We start from the raw sequence: 25,805 nt of genomic DNA, 5'->3' as shown, positions 1-25,805 counted from the left end.
TGATTATTTTTGTCTTCATCAGTATATAATTATACTTTCTTTGAGAAAATAACAAAAATCCCTGCTAGGAAGATGGCTGAGTGGCTCAGAGCATGACCTGCTCTTGTGAGAACCTGCTTTTGCTCAGTTCCCAGCACCCATGTTAAGGTGCTCACAGACGCCTGAATCTCCAGCTCCAGGAATCCAACACTCTATTCTGGCCTCTGCAGGCATTACATGTGCACAAATCCATATATACATATCTAACATTAATCAATAAGGTTATAAAAATAACCTTAAAAATGCCAACCATAGCATGACTGTATTTTAATTATCTAACATGTAATTTTTCATATTTAGTGCTGTAATCATTATATCATAGTAATGAAGTTTAAAAACTACCTCTGGGGGGGAAAAACTATCTCTGTATTATCTAAGCATATTATGAAGGATCTATTAGAATATCAGCTTCCTATACTATACAGTAATCTCCAGGATTAGGCCATCCACGTTGTGTCTTACAGTTCCTAAAAGAGTAATAAAATACGTTTAAGGCCAGGTATTCTGGCACATACTTATAGTCCTAGCACATAGGACAATGAAGCAGAAATTACAATTTGGATTTTTAAGGTCAGCCTGGTCTATAGAGTAAAACCCAATCTTGAAAAGCAATAGTAAGCCAGGTGGTGGTGGCACTCGCCTTTAATCCCAGCACTTGGGAGGCAGAGGCAGGCGGATTTCTGAGTTCGAGGCCAGCCTGGTCTACAGAGTTGAGACAGACTGGTAATGGCATGAGTTTTTGAAACCTCAAAGCCAGCTCCTCAGTGTCACACTTCCTACAATACAGTCAATCTCCTAATCCTTCCCAAACAGTTCCACAGACTTGGAACCAAGGATTCAACCATGTGAGCCTATGGCGAACATTCTCGTTCAAATCACTACAATAAGCATACATAGGAATTACCGCGCTTAGAATTTCAGGTAGATTTGCTTCTGGATTCTCCATTTTTAGATCAGACTGCTGATATCATTTGCTTTTTTCGCCTATGTATAAGATGCTCGAATAGATATCAAGTTCTGTAGCTTTAATTATTTCCCATGATAATTCTTGGAGATTGGGAGAGATTTCAAAGATGTGCTGCTTTGGCTACATTGAGGATGAGAGTAGAGCTGTATGGGTAGAGTCTCACATTTTTCTAATTATATCCTTAACTAGCACAACTTGTTTTGTATTTTACATGGCTGCTTAGGATTAATGACCCCAGTGGATTTCTTATGTCTTCTAACTATTTTATGTCTTGAGAACTGATTTTTAAAACATTTGTTTAATATCTACTAGTTCTTGAGTGTCTACAATAATTTCAGAAAAAATAGTTTATGAAAATTAAGATATTTCTCAGTCTAATTTAAAGATTAAGACTGGTATACAACTAAAATGTAGGATACCAAAATGACATTTTAAAAAGTATTATGGGAACTTAATGGGAGAATGGGAGAGTTTGGAGATGCAGTGGGCTAAAGAATAAGTTCCAAGCAAGCCATTGAGGTTCTTGCAGATAAGTAAAGGAACATTTTAAGGGAGGGTAAACAGTGGAAATTCAGGCCCAAGCAATTTGAGAAATATTAGGTCTAATACCCATGGAGTATGGTTCTAATTTGAGGCCAGTGGAAGACTGAAACTATATTGAAGGCCAGGTAGAAAAGCTACATGTATGCCAGCCAACTGGAAAGTCATTGGCAGAATTGTATACATAAGTACATCCTTACATTTGAAGTCACTGATCTAAATAGACCAGTGCTTTATGTATCCTGTCTGAAAAATTGTCTTATTTTGTAAGAGTATTTTCTATACTTACAAGATTTTGTTTCTAATTTCCAATAAAATAAGAGAGAACTGAAGTACCCACTGATCCCTTGAACTCACTGGAACAGCCTACCTCCGGCAAAGAAAGAAGACACCCGCTTCTCCATCAGAAGAGAGCTTATGTTTTAATGACACCACTTAGAAACAAAAAGTTGATAGAGCAAAGATGTATGAAGTACAATCTCTCTATTGAAGGAATATCAGACTTTTTCAAAGCAAAGTGTCAAGAAGAAAGTGACTCAGATATACGTGGAACTCCAAGTTCTACCAGTAAGTCTCAAGAGACCTTTGAACATAGAGTGGGATATGAAGGCAATACCAAGGAGGACTGCAGTGAATGTGACATAATCACTGCCAGACATATTCAGATACCTTGCCCGAAAAGTAAACAAATGCTCACCAGTGATTTTATGAAAAAGAACAAGTTGCCCTCAAAACTGCAGGAAACTGAAAATCAAATAAGTGTATCACAGTATTGCCGGTCCTCATCACATTTGTCAAGTGAAGAGAATGAAGTAGAAATTAAAAGTAAAACCAGAGCAAGAAATACAAAAGAAAGGCTGAATCAGGAGAGAGAAAACACAAACCACATCACAAAAGATATCCTCCTCATTTCAGAAACTGAAGGTGAGAGTGATTGTTATGTCACACCAAAGAGACCTCCATCTTCGGCTAAAGAATCCCATTACAAATCTGCTGTTAGCAAGGACTTTCTCATTGAAGGCAAGGCATCTGAGAGAACTGGCAGACAGCTGTTAGACCATCTACCTGGTTTAACTGAGGATGGAGAATGGAGTGAGCAGGAGTTACAGAAGCTCCATTGGTAAGTAATTATGTCTGCAATATCTGCAGAATGGTTACAAAACAGCAGGAAGGGCTGGACTTAAAGAACACCAGTGATGTTAGCGAGCTTTCAGAAGATTTGAGTAATTATTCTGCTTGTAGTGGTGATAAATCACATTCTTTGTTTTTTTTGGTTTTTCAAGACAGGGTTTCTCTGTATAGATCTGGCTGTCCTGGAACTCATTTTGTAGACCAGGCTGGCCTCGAACTCAGAAATCCTCCTGCCTCTGCCTCCCAAGTGCTGGGATCAAAGGCGTGCACCACCACGCCCGGCTCAAATCACATTCTTTAAGAACTGAAGTTGAGTTTGGCTGGAGAGATGGCTCAGCAGTTAAGAGCACTCACTGGCAGCTCTTCCACAGGACCTGAGGTTGATTCCCAGCACTCACAAAGTGATTTACAATCTATAAGTCCAATTCCAGTGGGTTTTATGCCTTTCAGACCTCTGCACAAATATAGATGGAGGCAAAACAGCATACACATAAACAGATTTTATTAAAAAGAGAATTGAATGTGACTATAGAGACTAACACTACTAAGAGTGTGGAAGTATGGAAAACAGATCATAATTGACTTATGAAGCCTAAGTAGGAAGATTAAAGAGATATGACCATATATGTAGACAAATCAAAAACATTGGCAAAGATGAGGATGAGAAGTCCATATGTAATACAAGGGAGTGTAGAAACAAGGGAAGATGATTTGGTTGCTATTTTGTCAGAGGGTTGATGGTAGGGTAGGCAGGCTGATGGAAGTGATGTAGTCAAAAGAAAGGAAGATGCAACTGACAAAGGAACATGCTACATTTAGAGTTTTATTTACTGTATGTCCTTAAAAGTGCATAGCTTTGGGATACATTTCAAGTCTTTTTGAAAGTTCTTTCTGAGACATTTCTGTGACACTGTACAAACTTCACTGATATTTCCAATTCCCTGCATGGTCCTTTTTTGTTTATTCTTTTTACTTCCTCAAATTCTTATTTATGTCTCATTTTCTTGCTATGGTATGTTCCTTAGTGATCTTTTATCCTCTACAATTTTGACTTTCTTCTTTGTACAGTGATCCTCAGATTTATCTGTGGCCCTGAATTGTTACATTTATATTTGTATTTACATTTAGTGGTGAATGAAACTATATAAATCTTGCCTAAAGATCTGACTACTAAAAATGTAAAAGAATATTTTTATTGATATTCATTTTTCATGCCCTTAGTAATTTTTTAAATCAAAAAATTTTTAACTTATTCACTGTACATCCTGCTCACTGTCTCCCTCCAGGTCACTGCCTCCCACAATCCTTTTCCCCCCTCCCCTTTTTCTCTAAGCTGGTTAGGACACCATGGGGTCCGTTTCTACCCCCTCCACCCCGCCCCCCAAGGCAAAAGGTGCTTTCTTTTCCCTTGAGACCAGATAAGGCAGCCCCGCTAGTAGAACAAATCCCACATACAGACAACAGCTTTGGGGATAGCCTCCATTCCAGTTGTTTAGAACCTATACATCTGTTACATCTGAGTGGGGAGACCTAGGTGGTAATGTTTTATTTCTGAAGATGAAGTTCTTTCCATCAAATATATTTAAACTCTGTCATTATTGGTTAAAAACATCTTATTAGTTGCTAAATAGCTTTTCCGTGGGACCATCTATGTGCAGCCTATTTTCTTACTATTCCTCCATCCATCTCAGACCTCATCTATTTATTGCCTGAATTGTAAAAATAACTTTGTGCTTGTCATTTGTACTTTCCATCTGGGTAATCTAGCTCAAATATCTTCCAGTTAGGCTTGAGACTGTCACTGAGACCTGGGCAGTAGCAGCACACACCTTTAATCCCAGCACTTGGGAAGCAGAGGCAGGTGGATCTCTTGAGTTTCAGGCTAGCCTGGTCTACAGAGTGAGTCCCGGGACAGCAAGGTCTGTTACACAGAGAAACTCTGTCTTGAGAGAGAGATGGGGGGTGGGGGGAGAAGAAGAAGGAGAGGGAGGGAGGGAGGGAGGGAGAGGGAAGGAGGGAGGGAGGGAGGGAGGGAGAAGAGAATATATAACAGATTTTGAATTATCAGAAATTTTCATTGCATTTAATATAACTTCACATTTTATAGTCTCCTTTAGGTCAAAGGCAGACAATGATAACAGTTTTACCTTTTTTAGCTGTATCTCTCAGCATTTCCTTATAATACAACTTTTTAATCTTACTTTATATTGTTTTCCAAAATCTATATATTTATTTATTTGCTTGGTTGAGGCAGGATTTCTCTGTGTAGACTTGGGTATCCTGGAACAAGATAAAGCTGGTCTACCATTCTTCAACTATTGATCTGAGTTTCCCAAGTGCTTGCATTACAGACCTGTAATACAAAACCCCTTCCTCCCTCCCTCCCTCCCTCCCTTCCACCCTCTCTCCTTTCTTCTTTCTTCAATTTAAAAAGTCTGGAATGTTACACATATCACCAAACCTGGGGTGAATGTCCATGGGTTTTTTGGTTTTCTCCCTTTTATAGCCTCACCTAAGCTACACTTAAGGCTAAAAGCAATCAGGAAATGGACCTTCAGACAAACAGAAGTCTGTCCATTCTAATTCTCAGTTCTTGCTTTTCTTTCTTTGTAATCTAGTCCACTTGTGATCTCACAAGGGCTATCATCACAGCACATCTTAGGGTTTAGATATACCTAAAACCCATATGAAGACCATTTTTACCTATCACTTCACTGCAACTATTTCTTTTTTTTATTTTATTTATTTATTTATTTAATATTTTTTTTATTACGTATTTTCCTCAATTACATTTCCAATGCTATCCCAAAAGTCCCCCATACCCTTCCTCCACTTCCCTACCCACCCATTCCCATTTTTTGGCCCTGGCATTCCCCTGTACTGGGGCATATAAAGTTTGCATGTCCAATGGGCCTCTCTTTCCAGTGATGGCTGACTAGGCCATCTTCTGATACATATGCAGCTAGAGTCAAGAGCTCCGGGATACTGGTTAGTTCATAATATTGTTGCACCTACAGGGTTGCAGATCTCTTTAGCTCCTTGGATACTTTCTCTAGCTCCTCCATTGGGGGTCCTGTGATCCATCCAATAGCTGACTGTGAGCATCCACTTCTGTGTTTGCTAGGCCCCGGCCTAGTCTCACAAGAGACAGCTATATCAGGGTCCTTTCAGCAAACGCTTTCTAGTGTATGTAATGGTGTCATCGTTTGGAGGCTAATTATGGGATGGATCCCTAGATATGGCAGTCTCACTGCAACTATTTCTCATCACCTCTTCTGACTCCATTAGATGTGATATCTTTGTGTGTGTGTGTGTATGTGTGTGTGTGTGAACAAAAATCTATCTTAGTCATTGCCAGTGATACAATCAATGGATGAGCATCTGAAAAATGCAAATTACTGCCCATCTTACTTAGTGAATTGAAATCTTGATTATCGATGTATTTTTTATTATGTTCATTCCTGAGAATGCAGGTTTTTATAGCACATACAGTATCACTGTAACAAGTTATAAGAATATGTGTTTATGAGACTATAAGCACAGTCTGATCTACTTTAGATAATGAGAATTAAGAGATGAAAGAGATCAAACGTGAACCAAAGATTCAATGTAAGTGTGTTTCATATAGAAAGGGAGAGGCCAATTGAGAAATCTTGAAAGGAGTCTGGAATGAATTGAATCCCCAAGGCTGAAGAAATATAGCTCCTGAGTGCTGGGACTAATTAATGCCAGTCGGAATATCACCATAAGTTAGAGCAAGGGTTCTAATGGCTGTGATTATATGTTAAATTTGCCTCTTTATTTATCTGGAATAACTTGGAAGATAGTGATAATTAATAAAAAATAGTTATTTTAGACAGTCGTAGATTTACCAGTAGTTTTATACAGTACTAAGGAACTTGATAAAGTTGAACTAACATTGTCATATTAGTTAATTATCCCTAATCTGAAAACCCAAAAGTTCCAAAATCTAAAAGTCTTTGTTCTAACAAATAACACCAATGGAAAATCGATACTTAACCTCCTGTTACAGTGGATCACAGAGCGTCAGGGTACATTAAAAAGAATATATGAACTTATCTTCAAGAGGTTGGGATGGCTTAGTAGTAGCATGCTTCCAAGATATCAGAGAAACCTCTGTATGTATGAAGATATATATGAAACATGAGTTAATCTCATGTTCTGACTAGATTCTGAAACACTTGTGTCTTAAGTATTTGAAATAAGGAGTATTCACCCTGTGCCATTTTAGGGTAATTGCTGAATTAGTTATCTAGCTGTAATGTCACCTTAACCACAATATAACATGTTGGAGTGTGGGGAGGTGGAAATAGTATGGTAGGCTTTAAAACAGTGATTTGCAGGTGAACTTTTAGAGTTTCATTTATAGGTTGAATTAGAACCACCTCATAGTTACACTTGTGTTAGTTTTTGAGACCTAGTATTACTATCCTTAAATTTTAACTTTTATCTTCTGTTGCCTCAACTTTCTCTAGTGCAGGGATCACAGGTGTATGTCACCATGCCCAGCTTCTTCTTCTTCTTTTTTTTTTTTTTTTTTTTTTTTTGTTGTTGTTGTTGTTTTTCGAGGCAGGGTTTCTCTGTAGCCCTTGCTGTCCTGGAACTCACTTTGTAGACGAGGCTGGCCTCGAACTCAGAAATCCACCTGCCTCTGCCTCCCAAGTGCTGGGACTAAAGGCGTGCGCCACCACGCCCGGCAAGCTTCATCTTTATTATAAGTAGCCTTAAAATGTTAATTGTATATACTAAAGGGTTTCCCTGTGATATTTCCATTTATACACGTGTCATGCATTGATCATGCCCACTCACAACTATGGAAGAGCTAGGAGTTTATCTTCTTGTAGATTTACTACTAGTAATTCTTTTTTTTTTCTTTTTCTTTTTTTTTTTAAGATTTATTTATTATTATATGTAAGTACACTGTAGCTGTCTTTAGATGCACCAGAAGAGGGCATCAGATCTCATTACGGATGGTTGTGAACTACCATGTGGTTGCTGGGATTTGAACTCAGGAACTTTAGAAGCGCAGTTGGTGCTCTTAACCACTGAGCCCTCTCTCCAGCCCTAGTAATTCTTGATAGACAATATATAGAAATTAATATTTTCCAGAATTCCCTCAGAGTTCAAATCATTGACTAGTTGTACTTGGGGAAAAAATGTTGAAAAATATTCATATTTAGTAGAAATAGTTTGAAGACATTTTAGTAGACATGGACAATTATATCTTCATAGTTTATTATAACTATGTAATAATAACATAGGATAGAGCGAGATTAGTATCTTTTCTCAGTAGTTAATCTAGAATGATTTTGGTTTTAAAAAAAAAAATCCTCCAGCTTAGTAAATATCACTGACTCAGTATGTTCTCAGATTATTTTCCTTGATTTGAATTTCTTGTTCTTATCTGGTTTTGGTCTGCTGTAGTGCTTTTACATCTCTTCCAAAGCACAAACCTGGCTTTTGGTCAGATGTGGCTATGGCAGTAGGTTCTCGAACTGCTGATGAATGCCAGAAGAAATACACAGAAGAACCCCAAGACAGAGGATCCCGAAAACATGTCTCTAAGAAAAAGCAAGCCAACAAGGTCCAAAATGGTAAATTTTATTACTGTTTTCTCAGAGTGCTTAGTGCAGTAGTTCCCAACCTTCCTAATGCTGTGACTCTTTAATAAAGTTCCTCATGTGTGGTGACCCCCAACTATATAATTATTCTTTGTTGATAATCCATAACTGTAATTTTGATACTGTTTTGAATTGTAATGCAAATATCTGATATGCAGGGTAGCTGATATGTGACCCTTGTGAAATGGTTGTTTGACCCCCCTCCCTGTGGGCTGTGACCCACAGGTTGAAAACCACTGGTTTAGTTAATACTCATAATTGCTTACCAATTATATGTTATATTTATTTATGAATCTGTATCAGTTGTTTCTCTTAAATTTTAAAATCGGGAACACAAAAGATGATGTTTTAAGTCTTAACCAATGTAGCTAATTCCATCAATAATAGTTTAGTAGGTTGTTTCTTTTTCATTTGTTCTAGAAAGCGTGATATTGGATAAAGATTCATTGTCTGAGGATATCACTTAACGTGAACATTTGCTTTCATTCCTGTCATCCTTTATGGAAACTATCAGATTTTTGTTTTGTAATCTGAGATTTACTGTTAGCTATGGCTGCTAGTAAAAGATGTTTTTTGTCAGGGAAGTTCTATAGTAAGTATAGAGAGTATCTAAAGATCATGGCATAGTAACAATTAATAAATCAAGTGGATCTCACAGAGTAACTTTATTGTTTTTTTTGTTTGTTTGTTTGTTTTAATTGAACTTAGAGACTTGTACATGGTAGACAAGTACTAAATGACTTGGCTATATTCTCCAGTCTCATTAGCAAGTTTTGTTGGGGGAGGGAGAGGTTTTTTCCTTTCCTTTTCTTTTTTATTAAGTTATTTATTTACTTTACATCCCAGTTTCCTCCCTCTCCTCTCCTAGTCTTTCCCTCTCACCTTCCTGTCTACCCTTTCCACCTCTCCTCCCCTTCTCCCCTGAAAAGAGGAGGTTCCCCTATGGATATCAACCAGCCTTGGCAGATCAAGTTGCATTAAGACTAGGCACATCTTTTATTGTGGCTAGACAAAGGCAACCCAGTTAGGGGAAATGGATCCAAAGGTAGGCGTCTAATCTCGCTCTGGCCCCTTCAATCTTTCCTCCTCCTCTTCCACAGGATTCCCCAAGATCCACTTAATGTTTGGTTGTAGGTCTAAGATGGCCTTACTATGTCTATCCTGGAACACTCTAACTATGTAGACCTCTCTGGCTCCTTCTAGTCTTTTAACCTTTTTGTGTATGCTCTAGGAGTATCACATGAGCTAATACAGCATCTATTCCAATGTAGGAAGAATTATTTGTGCTGTGAATGCTACCAACTCAGAGTACCTCTTGGCATTTACCTATTTGTTCAAGGGGTAAAGGTCCACTTTCTTGTCCAGACTGAGCTCAAAAGACAACAGGCCTGTGTCAAGGTACCATGTTCATAACGTCACCACATTTTTTTTGTCTGAGCTGTGCCTAGTGAGCTCTGTTGGACGTTTTGACCTCAGGAGTAAAAGTTTTAGATGGGAGGTTGCCTCTTACCTTTGGTCTTTTTTTTTTTTTTTCTTTAATTTAAAATTTTTGTAGCACTTATTTGTGTATGTGTATGCTTGTTTGTGTGTGTGTGTGTGTGCCAAGACATAAAAATGGAGGTCAGCTATTGAACTCAGGTTGTCAGGATTGGAGAAGGGTGCCTCTACTTGCTGAGTCATCTTGCTGGCCACCCTTTGTCTGTATAAGGAAATACATGGGAATTAAGTCATTCTTAGGGCAAAACAATTTTGAGAAAGTGAGAGTGGGGCTGGAGAGACGCTTGAGTGCTTGAGAGCACTTGTTACGTTTGCAGACGGTCCAGGGTTGGTTCCCAGAAACTCACATGGTGGCTCACACCATCCACAATGCCAGTTCCAAGAGATCCAGTGCTCTCTCTTGACCTTCAGCAGCACTAAGTAGGCATATAGGAAATCCAGAAGTTCATGTTGGCAACACACATACACATAAAATGAAATAAATCTTTAAAAGTATATTTAAAAGGGAGCTGGAGAGATGGCTCAGTGTTTAAGAGCACTGACTGCTCTTCCAAAGGTCCTGAGTTCAGTTCCCAGCAACCACATGGTGGCTCACAACCATCAGTAATGGGGTCCAATGCACTCTTCTAGTGTGTCTGAAGACAGCTACAGTGTACTCATATAAATAAAAAATAAATAAATCTTTAAAACTGTATTTAAAGAATTGTTTTGCTTTTACTTTTATAAAGCAGGTAACATAAATGACCAACTCATTATCAAAATGTTTTATTGATTCTTAGGTGAGAAAGACAGTGCTGATAACAATACTATTAAGATAACTGCCAGAGTGGGAACTCTTAAAAGGAAACGACAAATGAGGGATTGCCTAGAACATCTGGCAAAAGACAACCATGATGATTTTTTCACTGCAACACCCTTGCAGAAACAAAGAATTCAGGTAAGATTGCTGAATGCATGAAATCTGCATTGTTATATATTAGTGCGTATCACTAATAAGAAAGTCTTTACAGACATGAACAAAAAATATGAAGACATCTGCCATTCTTACCAATTTCTAGTCAGCTCTTGAGTGTTTCAAAGAGAATAAAAAGTGAAGAAGTGGGCCCAGGGCATCTCGAGATGCCTGACATTACTTTTCTTCCGCAAAACTAAGCAAAGCAACTGGTAGCCAGGTGTACTTCCAAAGCCTAGACTTTTATAAGAGACCAAAGTTGGAATGCATACAGCTGTAGGGGACAGAAGCCTCTGTACTTCCATCCCTCATGCTCACAGATGTCATCCTCATGAACCCAACTAGGCCAGCAGTGCCACTGTTGCTGCAGCACCTAAACAGTGCCATACCGGTTTATAAGAGACCAAAGTTGGAATGCATACAGCTGTAGGGGACAGAGGCCTCTGTACTTCCATCCCTCATGCTCACAGATGCCATCCTCACGAACCCAACTAGGCCAGCAGTGCCACAGTTGCTGCAGCACCTAGACAGTGCCATACCGGAGACAGGTGGCTCAGCTCTGTGAGCTTAAGAGTTTCCCATATAACGAAGTGATATTTGTGTGTGTGTGTGTGTGTGTGATTTGGTATCCGTGTGATAAATGTTGTTTTAACAAAATCTCAAATGTTCAATTTTACTAATAAAGATTCAGTAGCTCTGAGAGACAGAGAAAGCACCCAGCTGACTTTCTTCCTCTGTATGTCCCAAAAGGAAAAAGCAGCTCTCCTTCTTGCCTTTTCAAAAGCCCCTCAAATTGAATGTGCCTCCCTTCTTCCTGTGCATCTATCTGTCCTCCTGCCTTCTTCTTGCTTCATATGTTCACTCCCTGTCAACTGGTTGTTTGCCCTGCCTCTTTATCTATGGTTGACATTATTTAATCCTGTTTACAATAAGCAGAAAGACTGGATTAAAGGTGTGTGCTAGGGCTGAACCACACCATAACTAGACACAGACTTTTCCAGTAACTCGACACAATATCAGGGTTCACAGTGTGACCACATATCCTGCAACAAATATAATTAGTCTACATGAGTCTCATAAAGAAGTAACATAATACTAGATGGGATGAGTGCTGATTTTATATGTAGTCCCCAAAACTGAAGAAACTAAGCAAAATTGCAGATCTAAAGCCAACATGTAAAGCTAGGAATGTATCTTAGTCAGGATTTCTATTCCTGCACACATCATGACCAAGAAACAAGTTGGGGAGGAAAGGGTTTATTCAGCTTACACTTCCATACTGCTGTTCATCACCAAAGGAAGTCAGGACTGGAACTCAAGCAGGTCAGGAAGCAGGAGCTGATGCAGAAGCTATGGAGGGGTGTTCTTTACTGGCTTGCTTCCCCTGGCTTGCTCAGCTTGCTTTCTAATACAATCCAGGACTACCAGCCCAGGGATGGCACCACCCACAAGGGGACCTCCACGCTTGATCACTATTTGAGAAAATGCCTTACAGCTGGATCTCATGGAGGTATTTCCTCAAGGGAGGCTCCTTTCTCTGTGATAACTCCAACTTGTGTCAAGTTGACACACAAAACCAGCCAGTACAGTATGTATCTTAGTGATTATATGTGCTAATGCTCTAGGCTCTGTCTCCACCACTTCTCAGTGAGTTTAACCTTTACCTGGGGCAGGTCACCCAGCTTCACACAAGGATCTTTACTGGCTGTGCTGCCCTGGTGGCCCTTTCACCTGTTTTTATAAACAAAGTTTTAGTGGAACATAGTGGTTTGCTTTTGTATTGTATATTACAGCCTTCATACTGCAGTAACAGACTATTGGGACTATATGGATCATAAAGACTAAAAGCTTTTAACATGCTTAGAAAACACTTGGCTACCTCTGTTCTCCACAGCCTTTAGAAATAGGTATAATTGTGTTTATTTTGTACAAGAGAAAATGGTTTTTGTAGTGTCTGTTCTGTGTTCTATTAGTTTTAATTATAAAACTTGAAAAAATTATAGAGGAAAACAACTTAGTCCACAAATTATTTTGTGATGAGATAAATTTGAGAACTTGGTGAAAATATTTGTTTTCTAGTTGCCAACTTTTCAATACAGTCAAGATGATGATTTTCTGCTAGATATGGACAGGGATCCAGCATCTCCATCATCAGTTATTACTTCACCATTGAGAAGCACTACTCCACAATGTCAGCATTTCAGCCCCAGCATGCTAGCCTCTATAGAAAGGTAAGTGTGAATGTGATGTTCATTTTATAGTCAAGTTAATTTAATATTCAAGAGCATTGAAACAGTTTGTAAATTGATAAACTTAAAAGCATCAAGGGGAAGTTATCATTTAAAAAGCTGAAGAATAAATAGTTCCTAAAAATTAAGCATGTTTAGTTTCAGCAAGTTATGGGTTATCTCAATGTATAATATTGGAAGTGGAATAATTTTAATTGAAATATATAGTGATCCTTTGTGGTATTATACTATGAATTAACAATCTTTCTAACTCAAATGCAAAACCCATAAATCACTAATGAAAAGATTTAATATTATTTTTTATCTGCCACCAATCGCTGTCTATAATATCAAGATGATCAGAGAAAAAACTGTTCTGCTGGGTCTGGGGAAATGGCTCAATGGGGAAAAGAGTACTGAGTGCTCTTACAGGGAACTTGAGTTAGGATCCTGGCACCCAAGTCAGGCAATTCCAAACTCATGGCAGCTCCATGAGCAGTGCACTCATGTGCATAATCCCCACCCCAACTCCCACATGCACACATAATTAAAACTAATACTATAAATTAAAACCTTTGTAAAAGGAATATAACATAATACAAAAAATGTTCCCTGGAATATATTTAGCATTACTGCAAATTAACAGTGAAACAGTAACCCTTTTTTTACAACATGATAGTGAAAAACTATTAATCAGTATTATCTGTGCAGCTGCAATTTGTTGGCATCTATTACGATAACCATGAACATTGACCCAGGAATCCTACTTTTGTAGTGCAGTGTTCAAAGAAACTAGAAGTTAATTTGCTAAGTATGCCTTTAATCCCAACACTTTGGAATCGAGACAGAGAGAACATTGAGTTTGGGGACAGGCAGGACTACACAGTAAGATACTGTCTCTAAAAGTGAAAAGGGATGTGCGTGTGTACAGGGTTACTTTTTATGACAATTTGAGAACTATTGTAAAGTGAAAAACTTTAATGTCTGTTATACCAAACAATCGCTCGGAAAGTAGACCAATAGGGTGTTAATCTGGGTAGACCTATCATTCACTAAGCAAATATTAGCAGCTGTGGGTTTATTCATTTGTACAACAATGTTTATGATTAAGTTATGTATGTTAAACAAGAAATACAATTATATAAAAAGAAAAGACTTGCTAAGTTAGATTGGGACTTGATATAATTGGAAGATGTAAATTGATATTTTTTTTTTTAAGATTTATTTATTTATTATATGTAAGTACACTGTAGCTGTCTTCAGACACACCAGAAGAGGGCGTCAGATCTCATTTCGGGTGGTTGTGAGCCACCATGTGGTTGCTGGGATTTGAACTCTGGACCTTCGGAAGAGCAGTCGGGTGCTCTTACCCACTGAGCCATCTCACCAGCCCAAATTGATAGTTTTTATACCAGGCATGTCTAAAAGGTCAACTGTGACATTTGGTTTCGATTAATGGAAGTGAACAACAAAAGTAGTAAAAATAGGAAGTGAACAGTCTTAGGGATAAACCTAGATGGTACCCTAGCTCTTGGTCTTTTGCTGTGAAGAGACACTCTGACTACAACTCTTAGAAAAGAAAGCAGTTAATTGGGGCTTGCTTACCATCTCAGATGTTTATTAGTTCATTATTATGGCAGGGGCATGGTGGCTTGCTAGCAGACATGGTGCTGGAGAAGTAGCTAGAGTTCTACATCCAGATCAGCAGGAAACGGCAAAGACCTAGGGCTTGGTTTGGGCTTTTAAAACCCCAAAGCCCACCCCCAGTCACATACTCCCTCCAACCCTTCTCATGTAATGCCACCACTGATGACTAAGCTTTCAAATCTATAAGAATATGGGGGCCATTCTTCTTCAAACAGCCACAGTAGGATAGTGACCAATTAGCAAAACAGAGTTTTCTACTATAGTCTTTTGAGTATAGTTAAGAAAATTTTAGACTTTTATTGATTGCTGTTTAACATGATAATGTTGATTTGACATCTTGGTATATTATTTTATATTTATACAGGAATAATTGTGATAGATATGTTTACCAAATGCAAAAAAATGCTAAAAAATATGGCAAAAGTAATGGTGGCCTTGTCTGGGGCAACATTAGGAAAAAAACAGTAAGTGTGTTTTATTATTTATCCTACACTATATGTTATAATGCTTGATAAACTGTGGTAATTATAAGTTGTATAACCGTCTCTGCCTTCCAGGAACTTACAACCTAAACTAATCCTAATATGAAGCTAGTAGTGAAGAAAGCATATATAGCACTGTAGGAGTATAGACGAGAGCTCCTAGACTGAAGGAACTGAACCAAGACATGCATGGGTGAAAATTCTCATTTGAAATCTGATTGGAAAATACCAGTCCAGAAGGGACATTTTAAGCAATATATGAAAATACTGTACCTACTCAACAACTGATTCCAGACTGATTTATGGCTTTTAAAGAATGAGGATTTCATCCAGTCTTTTATAGCTTTGAAACAGTTTCAGATTCTTTCTTTATTTATATTTATCTATGTATATGAGAACACCGTAGCTGTACTCGTGGTTGTGCACCATCATGTGGTTGCTGGGAATGAAGGTTGCTCACTCTGGTCAGCCCTGTTCACTCCAGTCTAAAGATTTGCACTAGATGCACCAGAAGAGGGTGTCAGATCTCATCACGGATGGTTGTGAGCCACCATGTGATTGCTGGGATTTAAACTCAGGACCTTCGGAAGAGCATTCAGTGCTCTTAACCACTGAGCCATCTCTCCAGCCCTTCAGATTCTTTTAGATTTAGTGAGTATTTAAAATCCAAACACAGGAAAACTTTAATTGAAAGTTGTTTTAATAATGAATAGAGCCTGGACAAAAGACACATCTGTTTGGATTGGTGGGAACATGACTTAGTAGTAGAGCATTTCTCTGGTATGCACATAGACCCTGAGTCTAATCCCTAGTACTATCTCAAAAACGAATCCTTTAGAGCTTGGACTCTAATGGAACAGACCAGTCATTCCAGCACTTAGAGGGTCAGGAGATGGAGTTCAATTATAGCTACAGGAGTCAGCAGTGTCAAAAGACAAGTTTTTATGAAAATTCTTTTATTTTCGAGAATAATTACATATTTCCCCTTCTCGTTCTTCCCTCCAAACCTTTTCTACCCACTTGCCCCTTTTCAAATTCATGGCCTATTTATTTACTTAGCTCTTAGTCCTTTGAATTATCTTTTAAATTTTTAGTTTTCTACTTTCAACTTAGGTAATCTTAAAGAATAATTTATGTAGATGAATTGTGAGATGACTTATGGAAGTAATTCTTCAGACCAGATATGGCCATCTCCTCCTTTCTTTGAAATCTTTATACTACAAATTCACTTAAGTCAAATTCTTCTTAGATTGGAAGTATATAATCATATTCATCCTCATGAGCTTAGCCACAAGAAACAGTGAATACTTCATTGCAGACCTTGTTATGAAATGAATCTAGTGGCTCATATTTTTTTTCTTTTTTAACATTTTTATTAAAAAAGAGGGCATCAGATCTCATTACAGATGGTTGTAAGCCAACATGTCGTTGCTGGGATTTGAGCGAAAGACCTCAGGACCTTGCTCAGGAAGAGCAAGCAGCCAGTGCTCTTAACCGCTGAGCCATCTCTCCAGCCCCAGCTCATTTCTTAAGAAGTCTGCTTCAGAAGTGAAATAGCAGATTGCTCTTCAGAGTCTTGGTGTTCTTCAGTTTCATAGCCTTAAATGAGAATCAAACTTACTGCAGAAGTCCGAAAATTAACATTGGTAGCAAAGCCTTGGAACACAAATCCAAGACTAGACGGCTAGTCCATTTTTTGTTTTTTTGGTTTGTTTTGTTTGGCTTTGTTTTTTGTTTGTTTGGTTTTTGTTTTTGCTTTTTTTGGTTGCTTGCATTCAGAAAGTACTCTAAGTCAATGTTTCCTGAATTTAAATGTTCACTGAAGTTATTTAAAGTTCTGACTTTATGATGCAATAGACTTGAGAAATTTGTATTTCTAATAATCACTAGATGATATCCACACTGTTAATCTGTGCATGGATCAGCACTGAAATTAATACACTTGATAGTTCTCTCTACTAAATGAGAAGAGGTAAATTCTTATATATCTTAGGGTCTTTTCTGTTAGAAACCCCCATCTCTCTTCCCTCCTTTCCTCCCTTCTTTCCTGTTTTTGAGATAGGGTGTCTTTGTGTAGTCATGATTGTCCAGGAACTCCCATTGTCAGCCATGTTGGGCTTGAACTTAAGATCTGCCTGGCTCTGTCTCCCAAGGACTGGCATGAGCCACCACACTTACTTGGTTATTTTTCTTATTATGTTGAAATTGAGCAATGTACAAAATTGTGATTTATTGGATTCTTTTCATAGTCTGGTGCGTAGCCAGTGTGTTAGCATGGGAAGAGTAAAGAGTTTTGTGTACCATTTCACAGTCTAATAAGCAGTACCAGCCTTATTACACTAAGCAAGTGACTAGACTTTCTAATCTATGCCAGTTTGGATAATGGCAACGGCTGTGACTGAGCAGTTACGAGAAGTAAACTACTGTGATTGCCTCATCACACAGAGGTACTAATAGAGCATTCTAGACTAAGATGCTAAGTAAGTACTGAGTACATTTGGGCAACTTTGATAGGTTGGAGATATCCTTGGCCTTATGTAACATTATTAGTTTATAATATTTTCTTATATATAAATGTTTGCCAACAGTGGGAAACAACATTAAATTATGGTTCTGTTCTGGATAAACTCAAGAATTAGTTTTCTTTAGTGAGTAAAAGTGATGTAACAGGTCCACGTTTAAGGTTATGGGGAAAAGCATACTCGATTTCTCATCTATGAGGTATCACAGGAGATACAACTTTGCTATTAACATGCACTTTTTTATAGGTTAAAACTGATCTCTCATCTCCACCACCAACACGGAAAGCTCTGTTTAACAAAGGTATTGTATTTCTTTATTTTATAGCTTAGTTCCATTATAATATGATCTCAATTTGATGGAATTAAATCTAACTGATCTCAACTAGACACATGTATCATTTAGTTTCTTGGAGTTGTTTTCAGTTCTGTTAAAGTGGCTGGAAATTGATTAATCCTTTTCATTAAATTTTTCTTTACAGATTTAGGTAAAAACACTGATATTTCGAAGTATTTCATTGATGATACAGAATCAGATGAAGAAGAGAAAGATTATTACTTTTCCAATTCTGACTGATAGACGACTTGCAGGAATTTTACCATCAAGCAGAATATACTTTTATCCTCACATGGTGACTATTTTCTTTGTAATAAGGGAATGCAGATTTGTTTCCCAAAAATGTCTTATGTTTGTATGCAAGGTTAAACCCCCTATAGAGCATCCCTCAGAACTACAGCTTACAGTTACTTTGCCTGTGTATGCATTTGTAAATTTTATGTTTGTAATATTAAAGTATATAAAGTTCAGTCTCTTGAGAACATCCAAGCCTGTTTTCTTTTTAGTAATCATGTCTTAAATGAGGAGAGGTAAGGGGCCAGAGTTAAGATTGTGGACTGGAAGATATTAGAATGAAAACTTTTAGCATCATGCAGCCTGGAATTACAAGCCAGGGTTCCTTCTGTTTAAATTATGTCATTCAAACTGTTTTACCTGGTCTTTATGTTTGACCTGCTTTTTCTTCTGATAGTTTTTCTTAATTTTTTTACTGGATGTTGGTCTGTTTGTGAAAACTTCACCTCTAATTCATTGTTCTTTATTATTTTATAAAGAAAGCTGAGGACAGGTTCTGTTGTATTCTTCAGCCCTGCTATATCTATCTGATAGATCCACCCTTACAAGGACTTACAATGCCATAATGAGCAGGGTTTCCCTTTCTTACCGCTTCAAAAGGTAACTTGCCTTCTGCCGTTGTTTTAATGTTTCCCCTAAGTTATTTGTCCTCTGCTATGGTAGTATGTATTCATCCACCCTTTGAATCTAGTTAGACTGCACAAATAAAAATGTACATTTGTGAAATATTTGTTTCTGGATTTGTTGTTTTGTTTTTTGAAAATAAAGCATTTTGTTACTGCTTCCTAACAACACACTGGAACTTATAGTCAAAAGTAACTCATTCATTCCTATTTGACACTCTGTGTCTCTCTCTCTCTCTAGTCTCTTGGTTCTTACTGTGTAGCTGGGCTGCCTAGGGCCTCTCTATGTAGAACAAGGTTTTTAATTAAGCCAGTTCCTAGGCTAGGTGATTTAGCCATGTAATTAATACCAGCTACTCAGGAAATTGAGGCAGGAGGAACTTCAAGTTTGAGGGCAACCTGGACAACTAAGACCCTGTTTCAAAAACAAAATTAAGGAGTACTTGCTGCTCTTATAGAGGACACATACACACACACACACACACACAATCACAAAGAAAACATGAATAAATGTTTGTAAAATACAAAAAAAAAAAGTTCTTAACAAGTGAAGGGAGGAGGCTGGAGACAGCTGTTAGAACACTTGTCTGCCATGCAGAAAGTACCAGGTTCAATCCCATACCTCTCTCCCAAGTAACCTGTAGTTATTGCTAGCTGTAGAACAAAAGAAAGGTTTTAGAGTCACCCTAAAGAGAATGTAGTTTGAGTTGTCAATATATAACATGATGCTGTGTTCAGGGTGATAGGAAATGTTTTAGAAGAAAGCCATTAAATTTCCTTTACAGCTAGCAAATTTTTTTAAATGCATAGATATAGAATATGTGATTTTGGATCTGAGAAGTAATTGCTAACTGCCCACCAGCTGAACATAAACATAGTTTTGAACAGAAGAGATCAGTGGTATGTAGGAGGGCAGGTTTTAAAATTATCCCAGATGACCAAAATTCAGAATTGAGTAGCTTTTGCTAAAAAAATAAAAAATATATCTGGGTAGTGTAAACATGAACAAGCTAGTTTCAAGGCCTCATTTTTATGATGATAACAACACAAATTGAAATAGATGAGTTCTGAAGTTTCTGTCAGATATAGGATGAAGTATGTCTGCTGGGACTGGAGAAAGTATGAAGAAGGGGAAAGTCTCCTATTTATTGCACATATAAACAGAGGCATATCTTAAAATACATATGGCATGGGTCAAAACAAAAGTTCATGTTAAATATTGGACTACAGTTGGATGGAAGGTTTATTTGGTGGTAATGATATACTTATTAAACATTTGACTTTATTAGATCATATGTTTCACATCTATTTTACTCAGTATGCACGATTTAGTACACACATGTCTGTACAATGTCAGTGCACTGCCTAAGAAGGCCAGAGACTTTAGATACACTGAAGCTGGAGTTAGGCAGTTCTAAGTTACCTGATGGGGGTGCTGGACATACAAGAGCAGTGTATGCTTTTAACCTCTGCGCCATCTCTTCAGGTCCTAGACTTAGTACACTTAAAATGTTACATAATTCACATACAGCACAAATTATTTATAAAGTTTTTGCCAATAATAAATCATAGTACTTAATTCTTGGAAAAATTCTAAAATACATCTTACATCTCTTTTGAGACAGGATCTTGTTAAGGCCAAGGCTAGCCTTATCACATGTGCCTACTGCCTTGGCCTACAATGTGCTGGTATTCCAGGAGTATGTCATCAAAGATGACTCATCTTTTCTGTGTATGAATGTAGATGTGAACACACAGGCAAGCATTATTTGTATGGTGGCCAGAAAGTTCTCCGATGAACATGGAGCTCACCAACTTTGCCATCCTGATAGGGCATTTGCAAACTCCCGATAGCCTCCATTTTCCGAAGTCCCCAGCACTGTATTGTCTTAGGGTTTCTATTGCTGCGATGCAACACCATAACCAAAAGTCAAGCTGTGGAAGGAAGGGTTTACTTGGCTTATATTTCCAGATTATAGTCTCTTCGTTGGAGGAAGTGAGGACAGGAATCCAAGCAGGGCTTGCACTTAGAGGCAGGAGCTGATGCAGAGGCCATGGAGGGATGCTGCTTATTGGCCTGCTTCACATGACTTGCTCACCTTGCTTTCTTAGACCCCAGGACCAGCAGCCCAGGGATAGTACCAACAATGGGCTGGGTCCACTCCATCAATAACTACTTACAGTAGTTTCCCTCCTTTCAGATAGCTTAAATTGACATAAGACCAGCCAGCACAGGGATGAACTGAGGTTGTCAGGCTTGTGCAGCTTCCAGCCCTTTGGCTTACTTAGATGCTTAAATCACTCGGAACCAAACCTTTCATATAGCCTTGATTTATTCAATAAAAATTGGTTTCACAGTCTAATCAAAATGACTATGGAACATCAAAGGTTTCCTTTTAAAAATATATAGTCTATAAATAAAAAGTATATATAATCTAAAGATCATTAAGAGATGAAATTTTTACATATTTTAAACTGGTCATCTCAAACTACGATGATTATTGAAATACATTAGCATTATGAGAGTTCTTACATAGCGACTCCAAGTGTTAAGCATGTATCAGGGTTTTGTCTTTCCTGGTTAAGATCATTTGGTAACATTTGCATGTCAAATATATAGTGAATATATTTATAGATCTCTTCAGCCTTTTGATGAGTTACTTGCGCACATGTGGCGATTTCTTCAGGGGAGCTGAAAACAAAGAAACAGTGAACTTGGCTTTTATGAAATTACTATTTTTCTCATGGCTCATGATAGAGATGTACCTCAGTGGCAGAACATTGGCCTAGCTGATAGGAGGTGCTTCACTTAGTTACCAGCACACTCCAAACTTCCTCCTCTACTAAACATGGAGTTAATAGCATTAGGCCAACAGCACGAAAGCTTATTTTGTTTAAACCTTCATCAATACACTGGGCATGGCAGTGCATTCCTACAGTCCCAGCATTTGGAAAGCACGATCTACATGGTTCCAAGGCTACAGAACGGGATGTCTCAGTCAGCTACAAAAATGCAAAACTTCAGACCTGCATTGGCATCAACATCTCTGAAATCTTTCTCAAAGTACTCATTTGTAGGGCCCTGAAGCTGAGATTGTCGGTATTGGAAGACTGGACCTTTAAAAGGTGGTGACTTTGGGGAAAGTCCTTAGGTGACTGGGGGTTGATACCTCTGAGAAGGAAGGTATGTAGGTTAGTTTTTGTTGTCAACTTCAAAAACTTCGAGCCACCTGGCGAGAGGGAACCTAAATTGCAAAATGCCTTCTAGAAGCCTTGTAGAATTCTATTTTACATTTACCTAAGATAGCATATAGTACATATGTATACAAGATAAATATAGCTTAAGTGATGTTATGCCAGTATGGATGACAGTGCTTCCCAAAAGAGCCACAGACAAACTAAAAGAACCCTAGCTAGTGGCAGGCATGAGAAACTTCCTTTCAGTAGTTAGAGGAAGACAAGGGACTCCTATAACAATAGAGGCCATTGATGTGACCCCTCATTGCCTCTCAGAGGTTTAAGTTATGCAAGCCCCTGATGCTGAAAACTCCACACATTTAGGACCCAGACCTCAGAAGATTCAAGTAGGATCTGACCTGAAATCTCCTCCCCTAGATCAACATCATAGTACCAGACAGTAGCTAGCCCTCTACCTAGATATGATGCCTATGGACCACAGTGGACTAACTAGCATGGCAAGGTATCTCCAAAGGTGCAATAGTTAGTGGCACTCATATCTTGTTAGCCAAAAGCTGTTTAACTGCACATTCTACAGGAGAGAAATCATGCCTGATACGTGAACCTAGTCAACCAACTATGGCTACTTAGGTCCTGGACCTTAGGTGAGATCCAACTCACTGCTTTACAGGGAGAGCGCAATTCATAACCAGATTTTACAACTCAACCTTATACCCACACATAACTCTCAGTCCTCAACAAAGAAGCTTCTTCTAGGGAATGGGAGATGGTTGAGAGGACTGGCCACTCTTCTAGAAGAACCAGGTTCAATTCTCAGCATCCAACTGTTGAACTGTGGTTCAACTGTTACTCCAGTACAACCTGGGGGCTTGACACACATGGAGGCAAAGCATACATACATACACACACATACACACACATCCATATTTATACACACATATGTGTATAATTATATAAAATATATAAGTGAAATATATGTATGTATATATTTATATAAGTATTTATATTATTTATATATAATACTGCTGTCAGGAACCATCACAGGAGAAGATCTAAGGAGCCATCATAGAAGCTAATAACTAGCAGTTGATCTTCCTGAGATGGGCCTGCCTTGTATTAAAATCTACAACAGATTTGCTCTGGTAGGCAAGGCCCAGGAAAAAATTAATTTTAGCAAAGATCCTTGGTAGGTTTTAGCTACTCCTATGATGGTTCCTGACAAACTATAAATTATGTATAATTATATTAATATAATCATATTAATATAAATTACTATTAATAAAATTATTATATCAGGAAAGGGGGTAAAAAGATAGCAACAGCCAGAGGATAGGAAATCTGTGAGATTGTGTCTCCTAGAAATGACAGGGAAGCTACACCCATGGTGACTTAAACAGTACCTAAAGAAGTAAGTACCAACAGACGTACTAACGTGGGAGGGGGGAAATGTTTCAAGGCCATACCCACAGACTAAGAACTATAGGCAACTAATGACTTCAGAGAGAGGGACAATTACTCTCTTCCAGGGATGGGCCCCAATTAGTTGATTCAAGTGGTCAGCGCTGAAATCATAAGTAATATCAACTCAGAAGGTTATATTTATATAGTTTTGTGTATGTGTACAACAAAGTAGAGGCCATCAATATGAGAGTGGGAGGAGCAAGGTGACATGAGAGGGACAGGAAGGAAAGGGGGAAATGACACAATTATATTTTAAATAAAAACAGATTTCCAACTTAGTAACCAGAGAAATGTCTCAAGACAAGATTTTATAGTCATTACATGGATCAGTGTAGAGGAATGCCAGGGCGGGAGAGGTGGGAGTGGGTGGCTGAGGGACAACCCTCATAGAAGCAGGGGGAGGGGATGGGATAGGGAATTTCTGGAGGGGGCGGGGTTAAGGGAATAACATTTAAAATGTAAATAAAGACAATATCCAATAAAAAAAGAAAAAGAGCCGGGCGGTGGTAGTGCATACCTTTAATCCCAGGGAGGCAGAGGCAGGCAGATTTCTGAGTTTGAAGCCAGCCTGGTCTACAGAGTGAGTTCCAGGACAGCCAGAGCCACACAGAGAAACCCTGTCTCAAAAACCAAAAACCAAAAAAAAAAAGAAAAAAAAGAAAGAAATCAAGAATATGTAAATAAAATAAAATAAAAAAGCTTTATTAGTAACCAGAGAAATGAGATATATGATTTTTAATCTTTAAGACAAGATTTTACACTCATTACATGGACATAGTATATATGATAAAAGCAAGGAAAGAGTAACATGCATACACATGGAAGAATAAACACAAAATCCAAGACAACTCCAGGAATTCCTAGATATATAATAATGGCATCTAGTGAGAATGTTAGATGAGATCCCAGACAGAACTCAAAATAATGATTGTAAACATGCTCAAAGATTAAACTCATTTGGAACATAAACAGCTGAATGAGATAAGGTAATGCAAATACAAAAGAAGGATACAAGAAAAACAACAATAACAAAAATAGTGAAGACAAACCAACCTGAAATACTGGAAATGAAAACTAAGCTCCATGGGAAGTCTGGCAATGGGATCATGGACAGGACAAAGTATCTCAGCAGGAAGACAAGGTGAGAAGCTGGACCAGTACAAGGATGGATAAAGATGAGATAGAAATGACTGCATAAATAAGACTTGAACAAGACAGGATCAATGGACATGCTAATGTGCAAGGGGAAATTTTTCCCAGGGTCCATTCACAAAGAACAGGTAACTAATGACTCCTAGGAGAAAGAATTTGCCTTCATCAAGATGGGTAAATGTGTGTGCTGCTGAGCCTGATCACTTAGGTTTTATCCCTATATCCCTATATATATATATATATATACACTGTGGTAGGCAGAGAGATGCATGCGTGCACACACACACACACACACACACACACATACAAATGCAATTAAAAAAAATAGTAACCAGCCGGGCGTGGTGGCGCACGCCTTTAATCCCAGCACTCGGGAGGCAGAGGCAGGCGGATTTCTGAGTTCGAGGCCAGCCTGGTCTACAAAGTGAGTGCCAGGACAGCCAGGGCTACACAGAGAAACCCTGTCTCGAAAAACCAAAAAAAAAAAATAGTAACCATTTAAAAATACTAGTAAGATAGACATACCTGTTAGCCATCTTTTTCACAGATGAAAACTGGTGACACATATTTAAGGCTGTGACGTAACTTACACCAGGAATACTTAAATAGAATGGAAGTGCTTCAAGTTTACTAGTGTTTAGCACTGCTGGGATATGAATACCAACATTCTTTCTTTGTTCCACCAATGACAGCTCCTTTAGTAAATCTGCAGTTTCTTCTTGTCCAGAGCTGAAAAGGATTCGGATTCCGGCGCCAACTAAGGCAGTCAGCAAACTGTCATAGCACTTCGTTCTTCTAAATTTTTTTGATGTGTCTCCTAAAATTTTCACATTCAGAGAAAATGAAAAGTTTAATGATAAAATCAGGGAGAAGGGGGCTGGAGACATAGATGGCTCAGCGGTTAAGAGCATTGACTGTTCTTCAAGAGGTCCTGAGTTCAATTCCCAGCAACCACATGGTGGCTCGCAACCATCTGTAATGGGATCCGATGCCCTCTTCTGATGTGTCTGAAGATAGTGACAGTGCACTCACATACATGAAATAAATAAATGAATAAATAAATAAATCTTTTTTAAAAATCAGGGAGAATAGTTGA

At 38.2% G+C, this 25,805-nt stretch overlaps 2 protein-coding genes across 3 annotated transcripts in view; one reads left to right on the top strand and one right to left on the bottom strand.

The window, feature by feature from the left end:
- Mis18bp1 (MIS18 binding protein 1) overlaps positions 1-18,764 on the top strand; it is a 41,698-nt gene extending 22,934 nt beyond the window's left edge. The window contains exons 8-14 of the mRNA XM_021179176.3: positions 1,868-2,666; positions 8,123-8,292; positions 10,596-10,753; positions 12,848-12,999; positions 15,008-15,107; positions 17,894-17,948; positions 18,127-18,764. Of these exons, the coding sequence (XP_021034835.1) occupies positions 1,868-2,666; positions 8,123-8,292; positions 10,596-10,753; positions 12,848-12,999; positions 15,008-15,107; positions 17,894-17,948; positions 18,127-18,221 (1,529 nt within the window). The 3' untranslated portion in view covers positions 18,222-18,764. The remainder of the gene's footprint in view (positions 1-1,867; positions 2,667-8,122; positions 8,293-10,595; positions 10,754-12,847; positions 13,000-15,007; positions 15,108-17,893; positions 17,949-18,126) is intronic.
- A 16-nt stretch (positions 18,765-18,780) lies between these two features.
- The window catches only part of Fancm (FA complementation group M), a 58,317-nt gene continuing 51,292 nt past the window's right edge, over positions 18,781-25,805 (bottom strand). For both annotated transcript variants that reach the window (XM_021179626.3, XM_029484735.2), the window contains 2 exons: positions 25,235-25,526; positions 18,781-21,590 (listed from right to left, as the gene is read on the bottom strand). In XM_021179626.3, coding sequence (XP_021035285.1) covers positions 21,428-21,590; positions 25,235-25,526 — 455 coding nt within the window. In that variant the 3' untranslated portion in view covers positions 18,781-21,427. The remainder of the gene's footprint in view (positions 21,591-25,234; positions 25,527-25,805) is intronic.

The sequence above is a fragment of the Mus caroli genome, unplaced genomic scaffold, assembly GCF_978045245.1.
Source record: "Mus caroli unplaced genomic scaffold, Mus_caroli_1 scaffold_14, whole genome shotgun sequence".
Lineage (NCBI taxonomy): Eukaryota > Metazoa > Chordata > Mammalia > Rodentia > Muridae > Mus > Mus caroli.
The sequence above is the reverse complement of the archived record's forward strand: the minus strand, read 5'-3'. Positions and strand labels throughout refer to the sequence as shown.